This window comes from Trichechus manatus, unplaced genomic scaffold (genome assembly GCF_000243295.1).
Source record: "Trichechus manatus latirostris isolate Lorelei unplaced genomic scaffold, TriManLat1.0 scaffold00063, whole genome shotgun sequence".
NCBI lineage: Eukaryota > Metazoa > Chordata > Mammalia > Sirenia > Trichechidae > Trichechus > Trichechus manatus.
This window is the reverse complement of record NW_004443999.1, coordinates 12,724,719-12,742,235: the sequence shown is the minus strand read 5'-3', so window position 1 is coordinate 12,742,235 and position 17,517 is coordinate 12,724,719. Positions and strand designations below refer to the sequence as shown.

General features: G+C 38.6%; 1 protein-coding gene across 1 annotated transcript in view; it reads right to left on the bottom strand.

The window, feature by feature from the left end:
• PHLPP1 (PH domain and leucine rich repeat protein phosphatase 1) overlaps positions 1-17,517 on the bottom strand; it is a 221,752-nt gene that overhangs the window by 85,191 nt on the left and 119,044 nt on the right. The window contains exon 4 of the mRNA XM_012556372.2: positions 2,807-2,973. Within this exon, the coding sequence (XP_012411826.1) occupies positions 2,807-2,973 (167 nt within the window). The remainder of the gene's footprint in view (positions 1-2,806; positions 2,974-17,517) is intronic.

Below are 17,517 nucleotides of genomic sequence, written 5' to 3'. Positions count from 1 at the left end.
GTAGTCAATGTCACTGAACTGTGCATGTAGAAATTTTTGAAACGGTGTATCTTTGGCTATGTGTATTTTCACCAAAAAAAAAGGTAGAGAAGTTAAAGGTTGATATGTTGTGGGGTTGTTAACCAATGCCATAAAACAACACGTGTACTACTGTTTCATGAGAAACTATTTGTTCTGTAAGCCTTCACCTGAAGTACAATAAAAAAATAAAAATTGAAAAAAAAAAAAAACATCGTATCATGACGTAACCCTTGAGCATAAAACAACACTAACTTTAGTATAGAAGCATCAGTATAAATACTAATATCAACACACAGAGCATACAAAAACTTAAGTTCAAGAATTTCACTGTGGTTTACTTTCATAGCACCCATCAGCTATCGGGAATGATAACAAACTGCTTAAGAACAATATTCCTATTGGCATTTCTATTGCCTATGTAATTTATTCAATGAAGCACAAACTGTCCTATAGTAGTTACTATATTCTTCTCTGACACAGAGTCACAGTAAAAATATGTTTTTAAAAATTTCAATGCGTTGGCTCCCAGACACCCTTTTAGCTCAGTGGTGAAGCGTCTCCCGAAGTTCACCGTTCAGGTGGGGACTGGACAGCCTCATAAAACAAAACGGGACTAATGAGGCACAGCAGTCCAGGGATAAGGACTAGAAGGCAGAAGGGGACAGGAAAGCTGGTGATAGGGAACTCAAGGTGGAGAAGGGACAGTGCTGACATGTCATGGGGTTGTTAACTACTGTCATAGGGCAATATGTGTAATAACTGTTGAATGAGAAACTATTTGTTCTGTAAACCTTCATCTAAGGTACAAAAAAGAAAAAAGAATTATCTACGTGAGATCAAATTGACAACAGCAACTCAAAAGGTTTGATGGGAAGCCTAGGGGACAGTGAGTTGAAGATATTGGTGATAGAATAATTTGGAAAAGGATAGTGAGAATAGCAGTACAACTGGAAGAATATAATCGATATCACTGAATTGTACACAAAGAAACTTTCAAAATGGTGTAACTTTGGCTATGTATATTTTCACCAAGAAAGGTCCCCAAAGTCGAGAAGGGAGAGTGTTGACATGTCATGGGGTTGTTAACCAATGTAATAAAACAATATGTGTACTGACTGTTTAATGAGAAACTATTTGTTCTGTAAACCCTCATCTAAAGTACAATAAAAAAAATTTCAATGCCAGTTTTACTTAAGAATGTCCTTAATGGTACAGGAAAAGTTATTTTTATTACATCTTGATCCTTGAGTACATATCTTTTTAATTTTCTGGGTAATAAAATGGGAAGCACATATAAAGAACTTCTGCAAACTGAAGTATGACAGTTACCTCAAAGACAACAGTTATACAATTATTTGAACTGTGAGGTGAACTAGTCAGTATTTTTATGGAACACAATTTTTACTTAAAAGAATGACTGACACTATGGTTTTTCACCCTTGGGTATTTGGCAGACATTTTCTCAAAAATGAATGAAGTGAAAATGCCAGCTCAAGAAAAACAATTGATGGTATTTGTTGCCAATGATATCATTCAAGCTTTCAATTAAAAATTTTCAAAAATTATTATAGTGAGCTTGACAACTTCCCAGTATTTAAAGACTTTTCTGATTAGATCAGCGGTGATATTAACAAACGTGATTTCTCGAAATTGCGTAATGAAATCTGCTAACTTTTGGAATATATGTATTACACAAAGAGCCACTATTTTTCAAAGGACCAATACTTCATTTAGTAATATTATGTATGGGTAAAGATCCATTCAAAGTGTAAGACAGACCAATCGTTCTTAATGTAAAAGAATTCAAATACCACTGATAGGGCTTTAGATTCCACATTGTAACTAACCTTTAAGAAATGATCGTTTTTCAAATTTTGGTGCAGTATCAAAGAAGAATATCCACAATTACCTGAAAGTGCCAATTTCCACTTACATATTTCCTCTTTCCCAATCACATATCTGCAAAGTTTATAGTAAGCGTTTATTGGAGTATTTCTTCTGGTTGTTGAGAACCATAAACACAATATTGCAATGGTTAATTACCATAGTTTGATCTCTGATCATCTCACAGTCATTTAAAAATAAATGAACAATTCATTATTCATTTGAAAGTTATATTCTCTTGTAATTTACTTATATTCTCTTGCTTAATTTACTATAGAAACAAGACTGACCACTGCTCTTAAAAAGGAGATGAATCTTTACAGTAAATTTTTAAATATGTACATGCAAATAAAGTCCTTTCTCTCCAGTTATAAAAGAATACATCCTATTTATTTAACATGTGACTCTTGAAATCTACATATAATCACCCAGATGACACTGATGTTAATGGATTTAAATTTTGGTTCTTAAATTTATAAGCAAATGTCCTTTCATTGAAAAAACTGACTTTTTGTATTTCAAAAGAAATCATTTAATTTGACCAAACCCCTGTAGTTCAGAAGTAACACACCAGAAGTCATTAACTTTCTCAGATGCATCTGTAGATAGGTTAAGAAGTAGAAATATTTAAAGAGAACTGTTCTTCTTATACAAATCCATCCAGTTAATGAATATCATGAATCATTAATTTCAAAGGCAGGAAACTTGAAAAAAATTTCAAAATGATAACTGATAAATAATGTCTTCACTAATAAACAAAGTCCCATTATCCTATCCTCTGAAAGTAAAAGGTTACACAGGATAGCGTTTTTCTAAAAGTCAGAAAGTCAGAACATTCAAGAAACAACCAGAAGCTGATTTCCCTGCCCTTATAATTACCCACCCATTTCTGCGTGCTCACCTTCGCAGTTCATTGAGCCCTCTGGCAGCTGGTAGGCTGGGGTTTTGCCTTAGGAAGTTTTGTTTTAAATTGAGATGAGTGAGGTCTTGGCTGTAGAAGAGGTTGGCAGGCAGATGCTCCAGGCTACAACACGAGAGGTCCACTGAGCTAATACGCTGTGATGCAACCTGGCGGAGGATAAAAATGCAATTTAATTTTAATACCATCCACTTATCCCAGAATGGCTTTCTGTGTAGAAATAAGATAACACTATTTGGGCACACAGACACACTATGCACGTAGCACTATTAATCCAAATATAAACCAATAGAGAATCTACTTGGTACAAAACTGAGCCAAGTTTTATTCTGCTTGAATAAAAGCAGAAAGCAGTGGCTCTGCCTGGAGGGTGCTTACAGTAACCTAGTATAGGAGATAGGTTACAAAGGGCACAGATTATCCTATCAAGTTTAGCGATGTCGGTAATCTCCAACAGTGCGGTTATATTCCTGAACACAGCCCAGGTACGAGAATTCAGAGAGAAGAATGCAGACCTTACAGTACACATAGGGAAGAGAGACAGGCACTAACATCTAACCTGAATCTATGAAAGCCCTTGTATATAATGACGTAAAACAGCACAAATAAGGAAAAGCAGCATTATTGGCCTTGTAGGCATCCTTAATAACACTGGCAGCATTTAATCAGATCCCATTACCTGCCTGCTATAAAAAACTTCTCAGGATGTCTCTCCCACAAAATTTCAGTGAGATGCTTATAAATTCATTCTGTTTTGCCTCATGTAAGTATTCTAAGTAAAATTGATTTTATGTCTAAATGTTTATCCAGATGTTCAGTGTCCTCCTGAGTAAATGACTCCTGCCATTGTCGTGGTTCCAGGACTACTGACCAACTGGCATGGTGGAGACAGAACATGCACTGGGTAACCTGTTTTTCTCAAATGCTCTCTCCAATATCCTGCGCAATATAGTGCCAGTTTATGCCAAAGTACCTGGCTTCAGCCTCACTTACACCTGTTTTGGCACATTCTCTCCTCACAAGGACGTTCTAAGACTTGGGTTGATTCTCCCTCATGTTCTTTTATCTTTACCAAAGCTCTATGACAGAAAACTCTGCAATATACTTGATCCCCTTTCTTATTACACAACTCCAGGTTTCTTTTTCCTAGTTACAGAAGGCAGATGACACAGTCCTCAGGACTGTGGGGATTCACCTCCCCGCTCCATCACTTATGAGCTGAGAGCACTTGAGGAGTCCACTGATCTCTCCAAGCTCAGGTTTCCTCATAAAGATGGCACCTACTTCTAATATCTGGTGCAGAAAAAGAATTCCAATAAATGTTAAGTGCTATTACATTATTATTACTATTACCATTTCCAAGTAGAATGAGTCACATTTTACATCCATTGGAACTCAAATTCTCCTGATGCTAAAAAGGTATTCTGACGTAAATGTGCATAAAATATATTCTGCTAATAGCATATTTGAGATTAGAAAGAAATTACTGTGCACACAAGAAAGCTAAGGGGATACTGGGATGAAAGAGGCCTGACAGGGCTCAACTCAAAAGATATTAAAAAGGAAGTCTGAGTTTGCATTTTAGCAATTTCATCTTCCCTTGAATTTTCATCCTATAATAAGAAAAAAGAAAGTTACGAACAGAGCCAAAACCCCCAATGTAAACCAAAAGATGTGAGAAGAGCCAAACTCTTACTGGGCCTGAAAGGCAGGTGCAAAACACCACACCCACATGGGATTCCCTGGCAGGAACCTATTCATAGGAAGTGAGGGTGGAAGTCACGCTAAGCAGTAGAATTATTCACTCAAAAATATGTGTTGAGCATCTAATGATGTGCCAGATACCGCAGTAAATAATACAGAGACAAGAGACAATCTCTGGCCCGGTAAGGACACATCTAGAGAAGCAGAAGGCAATTAAGATACATTACAGTTGTCACAACGTAAGGACAAGGCAGAGAACCGTCTGAGGACAAAATTTCCAAGCCCAAACTTGAAGCTTGAGTGGAAATCTGAGTTTTTTTGACTGCCCAGGATCTTTCTCCACTTCTTATAACAACCCTCAAACACACATGATCCTGATGGGAACTGCAAAGCATCCTGACCCTCTGGCTACAGGGCCAGGCATGCAATCCTGGTGGGAACAATCTCAACACCCATTCTCTGAAACCCCAGACTGATCCAAGGGGCACTGGCATGGTACTCAGGCTGTGCAATCAGAGATCTTGTCTGGGATTTAAATATTCTGAAACCAGACGAGAGAGAATCTGTAGCTTAGAGAGGCAGTTAAAATGAACGAACTAGATCCATATGCTTCAACCTGGAGAGATAAAAAAGCAAGCTGCAGAATGTTACATAGAGTATAAGACCATTTATGAAAAACATTTTTAACACAAACACAACAATTCCATATATATTCTGTATGAATAATTGTAAGTACAATAAAGCTATAAAACCATACATTGGTCATATACCAAATTAATGATAGTGATTTCCTCTAGATAGGGAGGGAGGGAAATGGAACTAGGAAGGGAACATAGGAGATTGTGAGTTTGTCTGTAACGCTTATTTCCTTATATCAGGGACAGTAGAAGATATGAATAAACTTTGCCAATATGTTAACAACTGGGGAAGACAGTATGTGGAAACTTATATTACTCTCTGTACTCTTCTGTGTGTGCATTTGTGTGCATGTTTTAATATGAAAAAAAATTTGATCTCAAAAATTTCAGTAAAATAGAAAAAAAAACCACATCAGAGCAGCCCTCTGGCTTGCCTTACAGTGTTCTACCAGGTGGTGCACCAGGGATGAGTCTTCTTCCTATAAACAAAGGATTCCCTTAACCCTTTGTAGTGAGCTGAATGGTGGCCCCCAAAAGATATGTCCATATTCAGATCCCTGGAATCTGTGAAAATTACCTTATATGGCAAAAGATATGATTTAAAGTTACAGATCTGGAGATGAGGATCTTATCCTGGTAGGCCCCAAATACAATCATATGTATCCTTCTAAAAGAGAGGCAGAGGGCGTTCGAAGGAGAGGAAGAGGCAATATGACCATGGAGGCAGAGAATGGGGTGATGCTGCCACAAGCCAAGGGATGCCTGGAGCCACCAGAATCTAGAAAAAGCAAGGAATGTATTCGCGCCTGGGTTCTCCACTAGAGCCTTCAGAGGGAGCACAGTTCTGCTGACACCTTGATTTCAGACTTCTGGCCTCCAAAACCACGAGAGATTACATTTCTGTTGTTTTAAGTCACCAAGGTTGTGGTACTTTGTCACAGTAGTCACAGGAAACTAATTCACCCCTGTTTATTCTTCCCACAGCACTTTTCATTTTCATTCATTCAACTTGATTACTGAATACTTACTATGTGCCAGTTACTGTTCTAGGTAAGTACTTCATGTACACTTCAGTAAACAAAACGAAGATCCCTGCCCTCTTTAAACTTACCTCAGAAAGACATAAATTATATAGTATGGTAAAAAAAAAAAAACGGTAACTATTATGGAAGAAACACAGCAAGAAAAGGAGGTCAGGATCGTTCGGAAGGTGGTGGATATAATTTAATTAGGGTGGTCGGGGTAGGCCTCATTGAAAAGGTGGCATTTAGATTTGAAGGAGCTGAAATGTTTACCTAAAGGAAGAACATTCCAGGTGTAGGAAGCAGCTGGTGTAAAAGCCCTAGGAAAGGAGTGTGCCTGGCACATTTGAGAAATAGCCAGTAATGAATTCAGAAAGGTAAGAGATGGGGTGGGGTGGGGTGGGGTGGAGTGGGGTGGGGTGGGCAGCAGATCCTCTGGGTCTTTTAGGTGACTGTAACGACTGCGGCTTTTACTGTGAGGAAAATGATCTAAAAATCAGTTTTAGAAAAAATACATCCAGAATGCTTAGAAGCAAGGATGGCGAGACTTTGGCTCACTTACTTTGGACATGTTATCAAGAAGGATCAATTACTAGAAAAAGACATCATGGTTGGTAAAATAAAAATAGAGGGTCTGCAAAAATGAGAAACACCCTCAATGAGATGGACTGACGCAATAGCCACAACAATGGATTCAAACATTGCAACCAACAATCATGAAGATGGTGTAGGACTGGGCAGTGCTTTGTCAGTTAGCCGTAAAGTTGCTATGAGTCAAAGCCAACTCAATGGCACTTAACAAGGACTGTGGCTTTTACCGTGAGCAAAATGGGAAGCAAAGAAAAGTTCTGAGAAGAGGTGTAAACTGATCACCTTCCAACATCATGTCACTTCCTTATTTAGTATCTGTCTCTTGTGTCTAGACTGTAAGTCCCATAAGGACAGAGATTGTTGTCTATTTTGTTCATTGATAGAACTCCAGTGCTTAACACTCAAAAAGACTTTGCTAAAGAATGGTCACCGAACTACTTTATAACCCTTCCTTTCTCTCCGGTTAGCTCTGACCTATCTAATGTATTCTTTCACATGGAGACTACTTTGAAGAAGACAAATTCTATCTCAACTGAAGCATCATACTAAATACTTTCTTCGGACAACTAACAGGCAACTAACGTCAGGTTGTATTTGATTCCTTCTGTCATTATGGACTACAAGCTAAAACAAGGGGGAAGAAACCACATTAACGAGGCTCCAACAACCAAGAGCACTCTTCTGAGAGTTATGGGAGAACCAGGAACATCTACAGCGAGAAGATAAATTAAACACGTCATAATGGCAGTGAGCTGCCAAGGTGACCACAAAAGCTAGCACTACTTGCTTCTCTGCCCAGTCCTGTGCCCTGGCAAAAGAAAGATTTAAGTGCTTCCCCCAGACCAATCTGAGCACATCAGCAACCCACCACAAAGAGAAGAAGAGCTCAAGTTAGAAGGTTTTGCTTGATACCCAAATGAAAAAAACTACCAGCTGGGCTATCCAAAGAGGCGGTGACCCACCTACACAGCAGCTATTAAAACTAAGATTCCTCCCAAAATAAGAAAGGCCTAAATAAATAAATCAGAAAGCCACTTGTATATGTCTCAGAGCAAGTAGGTCTTTATTATGCTTTGTTTTTTCAAATATTAGTAACAGTAATAGTAATAGTTAACATTTAGGTAGTGCTTTCTTTATGACAAACATTCTTCTAAGTGCTATAGATATAATATTTAATTTAATGTTCACAACAACTCACTCTAGTAAGGAATACCTCCATTTCAGAGATGGGGGCTAAACTGAGGCACAGAGTAGATAAGTAACTTGGCCAAGGTCACATGGTTCAAGAAGTAGACCCAGAATTTGAACAAGGGACTGTACTATTAACATTATACTATCAAGTCAGGGTATGAAAGGCAGTTTTGATCTTAACCAGAGTGGCAGCTACTCCAATCCCTGTGACAAAATGACAACATAATCCCTCACAACAGATCAAGGCAAGTTTAAGCCTTAGGAACAAAGACAAGGCAGAGATAGACAGTGAATCCTCCCTGAGAGCGGCAGGGGAGGCCATCTGCTGACCATATACAGACTTCAGAGAAAGGGTGAATCCCTACGCGGGCATCGTTCCTTGGCATCATGGGTCCTGCACCACTCCTGTCTCACAAAGTGTGTCCACCTAGGCCATGGTGATGTCACCTGGTGAGTACCTAACCAAAACTCAAAAGGTTACAGGAATGTGGAAATAAAGGGGAAGAAATAGGTACATATAGAAATGGTCTCAAATCTCTATTATAGAAAGAGGCTTCTATAGGACTCACAATTAGAGTAGAAAGTCCTTTTGGCAAAAGGTACTGTACTTCTATTATATCCCAAAATATGAAGACAGTGGAAGACATAAGCTGAAGCCCAGGCAACCTGACATACAGAAGAAAGGGTGCAGGCTTAACAATATGCAGGGGTAGGCAGGAACAGCTCTACTACTTACTAGCTATGTGGCCTTGGATAAGTCACTTTGCTATCTGTCCTTCAGTTTGCTTACCTCTAAATGGGAATATATAATACCTGCCCTGACCAACTAACTACCATCACCATTAACACTTGCCTTTAAGTTGATTTTGACACAAGACGACCCCATGTGTGTCAGAGTAAACTGTGCTCCACCGGGTTTTCAATGGCTGATTGTTCAGCAGTAGATTGCCAGGCCTTTCCTCTAAGGCACCTCTCAGTGGATTCAAACCTCCAACCTTTCGGTTAGCAACTGAGCATGTTAATTGTTTGCATCACCCAGGGACTTCACCAATTAGCTAAGTTGTTGTAAATAATCACGCTTTTCTCATTCTAAAAAACAGGAGAGGCTCTGTAGACCAAGTATCCTTAGACCAACATCCACAGCTTCATGCAATACAAAACTAAACACGGCTGTAGTATAGTCTACTGTCCAGTCAAACACATGCAGAATATTATGCTAGTGATGCAGCTCACAGACCATCAATGAATGAGGAGCCATTCAAAGCAACTGAATGGATTCAAGTTTTGGAAGATCAGTTCAGTGTAACTGTGGCTTGGGAAATCAATGCTAGAGTATACTTCAAAAAAATAAAATAAAATAAAGGTCGATAATTTCAAGTTAGAAAATTTTCTTTTTCTTCCTCTCCATGAACCTACATGCTCTGGGAGATATATTACAATGAACATAAATACCAAGCACTTGCACAGTTTGTCAGTTTTTCCAAATGAAACCTGTAAACATATAGTAAAACCTGCAAAAGCCAGAAACTATGTAAGACAGAAACCTGTCAGAGAAGGAAAACTTAACTATTTTCCACTAAAGTGAATGATAAAAAAGGTGTTAAGACTGCACCCTGCCAAAGGCAGAAAACTTGTGAGACTCGAAAAAACAAGGCAGTCCCGTCGAGTTCCAGTTTTCACTGTATATGAAAAAAGTTCATTTGGCCTTCAAAACATACCTCCCAAAGAACACTGCAAGGTAAAAATAAAGATGATAATATGAACAACAAAATTTTCAGATTACTTACTACGCTTTCACACATTTTCTAACATGCTACTCAATGTGATGCTTTCCTAAGTTATTTCTTTGCCTACCCTTGGGACACTTCAGCCAAATAATGTCTCTGTTCTGAGTCTAGCTGAGTTACATTTCTAAGCCAGTATATCTGTCCTATCCCTAACTTACCTCTAACATGCTTTCAAAACCATCGTTGTCTCTTGCAACAGGACTTCACTCTGCATCACTCACATTATTCTTGATGGTTCACTTAGTGGGTGAGCATCTTTCACAGGCAAGGAAAGGTTTAGAATAACAGTCACATGATTTTTTTGTTCCCTCTATACTTTAGGAGCCCTGGTGGCGCAGTGGTAAGGGCTACGGCTGCTAACCAAAAGGTCGGCAGTTCGAATCCACCAGCTCCTCCTTGTAAACCCTATGGGGCAGTTCTACTCTGTCCTATAGGGTCACTATGAGTCAGATTCGACTCAACTGGCAATGGGTTTGGTTCTCTTTTGTTTTTTTTTTTTTAAATACTTTCGTGAACTTGTATTTATCCTTATTGTGTGCATAGCATGCTCAAAATTAAGTAAAGTGACTCTGAAACGCTTGGTCAAAGCAGCTGAAATAGCACAAATAATTCTGCTTTTGTAAAGTAGAAGACTGCTGTAAACTAGTATTAGGAGTCATTAACTGCTCTGGCCTTAGCCTTCCCTGACAGGGGAAATTATGCCCCTGGCTAAAGGGAGAGTCTCCAGGGAGCTCACCAGACTTCTGTAAACAATTCCCAACCTCAACTAACCTAGTTTTAATCCCCATGCCTCAAAAAATTCTTTGGGTAGGAATGAGGTGTGAGAATATACATTTTGAATATACTCAGTCTTTATCAGCCAAGCATTCTAACAACTTTACTTATTTCAATTTCACCTTTATCAATATAGTTTTATAGCACTTTATATCATAAACAAAAATCTCCAATTTCAATAAAACTTTAATTCCCATTGCTCCACAACACACAATTGTTTATTTAAAAAAAAAAAGCTAATTATAAGAAATAACTTGACCCCAGATCTTTTCACAATGACATCTCATTTCTTGCTCCTGTACTAGTTACCATTTCATAAAATCTATTTAATGACAGATGGAGAAACTCTAAAAATTAAGTATGATATATAATACATTAATAATGTCCTAATAGGAGCACAAGGAGTCCTGGTGATGCAATGGTTAAGTGCTTGGCTGCTAACTGAAAGGTTGGTGGTTCAAACCCACAAGGAACTCCTTGGGAGAAAAGACCCGGTGATCTGCTCCTACAAACATTATAGCCTAGGAAACCCTATGGAGCAGTTCTACTCTGTCACGTAGAGTTGCTGTTAAGTCGAAATTGACTCAATGGCACACAACAACAACAACAGAAGCATATCAAGCTGCCAATTTTGGACTTAGTAAATTCTACCTGAAATTCCAGTATCTTACCATTTCTTTGCCTTAAAAGATTAAATAATATTAAAAAAAACAATATATTAATTTATGCATTATTGTGAAGTAGAGGTCAATGGAGACAAGTGACAGGAAGATCTGGGGAGAGGATCACTAACAAGCAAAAATGGGAGAAGAGATTCTCTGCGGAAAGAGCATTCAGGAGGATTATGGTATCAAAATATAACCATTTAAGGGACATAAGAATAAGAGCATGAAGAGAGATAATTGCAGGCTGGAGAAGAAAATAAAAAGCACCTGGCTCATTGTTAAAATACCAGGATAAGACAATATAGAAAATTTAGAATAAGCTATCCTACTAGGAATCCCCATCTCTCTTTGCAATGGGGAGTAAAATGGGATAGGATGAGGATAAGGAATCACCACCCTCATGGCTACTGTGCTAACTTGACTGAACCATTCAATAGGCATTTATTATTTGTCTTTTATGAAGCAGGTGCTGTACTTAGTGCTGGAGAGATGCAATCTGTCTTCAAAAGCTTAGCCTCTTGAGGATCCAGACATCTGAACAGCTATAATACAATAATGTACGTACAATGGTGCAATGAGAGGACACAGAGCAAAGAATACAAACCTCAGAGCTCCATGCAAGCATGATGAGCTACTGACAAAGTGAGCCCGTGTCCGCAGGCACCTACACAGAGACTTGTGCATACCCAGGGAAGAGCAGGCAGAGCTGCTGTGTTTGTGCAGCGGGCTCACTGCAGAGCCTGAACTGGAGATGTGGACCTGATGCCTCACTTTGAAGAGTCAGAATCACTGTAAAAGGTTCACAGAAGGACAGCACCAACAGCCTTGCAAAACCACAAACAGTGTTCTTCTAACAGTTATCTCCCCTCCACACATATAAAATCCATTGTATTTCTCAGCAACAACAAAAAATAGAGCTTGGCTTGGGTGGAGACCAAATCTGAACTCAGAGTTCCTTCCCATTTCCTTATTGGCAGAATACATGTAAACAATCTCCTTATGTGAAAACCTGAGATGGCTCCTGATGGTACATCATAGCAGCATTCCCCCAAAGGTGGCATTTCCTTGACAAAGGAGAAGGGAAGACATCACTAACCACAAAAACTTACATTCCAACTTTCTTTTAAAAGAAATAGCAGAAATACTTATTCAAATGATTTACTATTAGAAATGAGCTACTATCATTTAAAGTACAAAAACGTTGATGTCTAAGTCACAAGTCTAACATATAAGGTCAGGTATGTTTAACACATAGTTCACCGATATTTTTACAATTCCACTATTCCCTAAATTATAAATCAGACCAATGGGGAGAAGAATTTACTCCTTCAGAGTAGCTGCAGGAAATGGAATACTCTAGGTTAAAATATGGGGGCCTTCCAAGATATGTAAATATATAACAGCAACTAAACTTTTACAGATATACATTTTTACATTAGTTTAAATTCTCAGGTTAAAAAGACTGAGCTTCAAAATGTAACAAAACCAGACATGGGGACTGGTTGATCGTATATGTTAAGTTCCTGATATATCAGTATTAGACCAATTTTCAAAGAATTAGACAATACTGAAACCAATTTACTCCACCTTTGATGATACAGAAGACGTTGCAGATTTCTTAAACACCTCTTGGTCATCATTTAAGAACATCAATGATCAGCATATGGTGGATATGTCAGCTGCTTTAGCAGCTTCTTCAGTGAACAGACTGTGTGACAAGCCACCTTTTATTATACTACGGAGCTGCCTGGGATCCGCTGACAACTGTGCATATGAAGTACTTTATTTTGATATTTTCACTAAATCATAGTCGGTATTTGAATCTTGGTTTGTTTTTAGCCCTTTAAGCCACTGCAGGGGAGAGATTCCCTGATGGCGCAGTGATTAAGTGCTTGGTGGTTTGAACCCACCAGCCGCCCTACAGGAGAAAGATGCGGCAGTCTGCTCTCATAAAGATTTATAGCCTTGGAAACCCAATGCGGCAGTTCTACTCTATCCTATAGGGTCGCTATGAGTCAGAATTGACTCGACAGCAGTGGGGTTTTTTGGTAAACCACTATAAACACTGGAAATGCAATTAAAGAAAAAGAGCAAGGCAGTGGAACCTACTGCATAAAGCAGTGGTTAACTATTTTACACCTCAATTCCCTCATCTGTGAATGGAGATGGTAATATCTCCTCAAGAGAGGCACTGTAAAGCCCAACGTCATAGAGTTGTTATGACCACCAGTCTCACAGAGTTGCTATAAAGCATCAAGAACAGTGCTTGGCACATAATAAAACTTACCAAAACGTTAGTTATTGCTATTAGCATTAGTGTTGTCACTGGGGCATCAACTGAGTATGCTAAACAATTTTATTAACAACATACACCTATCAACAAGCTGAGGGGTAAAAGGCTTTTTATTTTAGAGTTGACCTCACAAATGAATAATTCACTTTGGATATAACGTCTTAAGGGAAATAATGGTCACAACTCTCTGCCAAGCAGATGATATCTGCAATATACCAACAAACAAAAGAGCACCCAGAAGGGAAGCTAGATAAGTAATCTGGAAACCAAGTGACGGAATTGTTGGAACTACTAGAAATGTTTCTTCTGAAGAATAGAGCGCTAAGGTATATGTGCGGGTGGGTGTAGTGATGGGAGCAGGGGCAGCAGGGCGGTATTCCAAGGGTACAGAAATAATGGTAACTCTTCAAATATTTAGAGGTTATCAAGCAAGAGAGAGTAGAATTATTCTGTGTTGTACCAAACAGCAAAACTAGGATGGATGAAGTAAACGTTCTAGGGATAATGACTTTAGCTCAACTGAATAAGGAAGAACTGTCTTATCAGACACTACAGATGTCTGAAATGCTGCAGACATTTTCTTTTTAGGGAAGAAGTCTGGAGGTCCACAGGTCCTTTTCAAATCATAAACACTAAGTCTCTGAACTAAGAGTCATTTGATGATGACTAGAATTTAAGGTTGAACTAAAGCACACTTTCAAAGAACACACCAAAAAATGGTTAAGTCCGTATTTCAGAGAACCAGAATAACTAATATTACCCCTTTGGCAACTACCTTACAAAGGCCCTTCTCAACCTTAAAATAACATATCATAACTTTAAAACATAGTTGTAAATCCCTCACCTCAAACTGAGAATGTGTTTTATTAAAGAGAATACATTATACAGACAAAATCCACATGTATTTGAAAGTATTAGTAATACTTTCCTTCTGTAACAATTCTACAGGAAACAGCTTCCAGAGTTCTACCAGCAACGTGAGGAACACATTTCCAAGAGCAGAGGTCCTGACACTAAAAGTAGAGCCTACAACAGTGCCTGGCACAAAGAAAGGGTGTAAAATAAGTGTTCTCTCAGTCCTCCATCACTCTACCCCATCTCTCCCTGTTGGGCAGGGGGAGCAACAAGTCTGCCAGTTCCAAACACAGCTGGAGAAAAAAAGAGTGACGGGATAAGATGCACCGGATGGAAGGAAGGCAAATGCATAGAGGAGCTTAAAATGGTAATAGCCTAAATACATACAGACAAGCACCGTTTCACAAAAGCAAGTTTCTTTTGTTATGGTATGGTAAGCAAACTAGGTCTCTCTTTTTTATTTGTATAAAACTGGATTATAAAAATCTGGAGGAAAGCAAATTAAATACTTTTAAACTGAAATGACAAGAACTGAAGTGAAAATCTGTTCTTCAGGAATATATTAACTGGCATTTCTGAAACAATAATCACCCCCAGGGGAAAAAAATTAGAATGGATTATCAATGTGGAAATAAGATAGTAGTAGATGAAGCATAATTATAACCATAAAGAGATCATTCTAATATTCTTACTAACTTGGACCCTGGAGATTATCACAGCTTTCTGTATTGTGAAAACAAAATTTAATGTAATCCGAAGTATTTCATCTTTGGTCTAAATTTAAGAAGTCCTGATGGTGCACTGGTTAAGATCTCAGCTGCTAACTGACAGGTTGGCAGTTCAAACCCACACTGCTGCTCTGTGAGAGAAAGACCTGGCCATCTGCTCCTGTGAAGACTACATCTTAGAAAACTCTATGGGGCAGCTCTACTCTGTTACATGGGGGCTCTGAGTTGAAAATCAACTCAACAGCACCCAACAACAATAAGAAGTCTAAATTTAAATCAGAATTTCTAAGTTCCTTAATTTCATAGAATGCTGCTTACATCAGTAACAAGGAAAAATCCTTAATATGAATTTTTATTTAAGAAATCCATTACATTATAATTATTTGGTAACTTACAGTCATATTTCCATAAGAAAATGAAATGGAACTAGCAGGAAACCACCTATAAAGCAGCTGGCATGTTTTTACTTTTTATCCATCCTTCAAGACTCGGCTTGACCACTACATTACCTCCTGGAAGTCTCCCTAAACCCAGATACCTATCTACTAAATTTCCAAACTTTTCTCGTATCTTCACTACATAACCAATACAAGGGTAATCTTCTTTGGATAAGGGTATATTTTATAAGCTAAAATCCATGTCACTCTGACCCTCAGTCCACTTCAGAATCTCTTATAGGCTGGCTAGACTGTCCTTGGTCAAATGGCCCCAGATTCTTTACCTACAGAATGGGTATAAAATGTGAAGCAAGGGCTTCTATAAAGTCTTGGACTCCTTGATGGAACAGAATTGAGAGCAGAGCTTTTTATCACTATAACCCGAATATAACCAACTACAGCACAATTCCTAAAAGACAATGATAAACACGAACCACTGCCTCCACCAGCCTGAGACCAGAAGACCAGATGGTGGCCAGCTACCACTACCGGCTGCTCTGACTGGGACCACAACAGCAGGTCATAGAGCAGGAGAGAAATGCAGAACAAAATTCAAACTCATAAATAAGACCAGGCTTATTGGTCTGACAGAGACTGGTAGAACCCTGAGGCTATGGCCCTTAGACACCCTTCAAACTTGGAACTGAAATCACTCCTGGAGATCACATTATAGCCATACAACAGACAGGCCTATAAAATGAACAATAACACCAGTGAGGAATATACACCTTAGAACAATCAACTATACGAGACCTAAAGGGTAGTATTTGCCCAAAAGCAAAGTTCAGAAGGAAGGTAGGGGCAGGAAAGCTGGGCAAAAGGTCACAGGGAACCCAGGGAGGAAGGGGGAAGACTGCTGACACATTCAGGGGTTTGCAACCAATGTCACGAAACAAACTGTGTATAAACTGTTGCAGGGAAAACTAATTTGCTCTGTAAACTTTCACCTAAACCACAATAAAACGTTCAAATAAATAAATGACAAATCACACTGACAAAAAGCAGCATACTCCCTTAAACTATGCTTCAAATTAAGGGGCAAATAATGTGTAAAAGATGACCAAGAGTAGCATTAAGGTTTCCTCACAACTACATCTAATGACACAATCTATACAATGGAAACCTCAATTCTATTACACTAGGATGATTTCAGTCAAGTGGCTGGTAAACTATTCTCTGAGTAGATATGGACAATAAAACACTATTTTTAAGTACATGGAAGCAAAAGTTCAACTGTGACTCACCATATAGCGTATTCTCTTTTAAAGGGTGATGTTTACTCATCATTTCACCTGATCATTAAATTCAGCATGAAATATGGCCCCAACCTATCTACACTATGTATAGTAAGGGTGAACACAACCTATCATGGCAACCCAAAGTTCACTACAGTGCCTTTTTTTTTCCCAACTCAATGGCCTAGAATTAAATACTATGGTTATAACTCAGAGAAAGACAGCAGCAGAGAAAACCACTGTAACAACCACAGTTACCTGCAACTGCCACCATGTCAGCCACTGATCAACACAGGGAGAGACAGGCCCACAGGCTAACCTGTCTTTATTTATAAAGCTAGGGTCATCATTGCCATGTTATAACCAACTAAACCAGCCTTGGTTTGCAGCCCATTGGAAGAGGCCATGCTGTGCCTTTTCCTTTTCCCTACAGAACAGGACTAGAACAATTTGAAAGAAAAAGTTCCTGTTATTAGGTAGAGTATTCCTAGCCACAGGGTTCCATCCCTTTCAATTCAGTCATTCCACTATTCAAACTCAAAATACTGAATTTTGAAATGTGCCAAGTAATAAAATTATTTGCACTTTCATTGAGCTAATCAATACTTGAGAACTTCTGATCTGTCTGATACAAAGTTAAAAGAGCAACTCACAATATAGTTTTTTCCACAACTGTTGCACACTCTCTTTGGTATCATGTGCTACATGATTATTTCAGCAATAAAACACTGAATCTACTCCATAATCTTGGTAATCTGAACAAAGATCTGTAA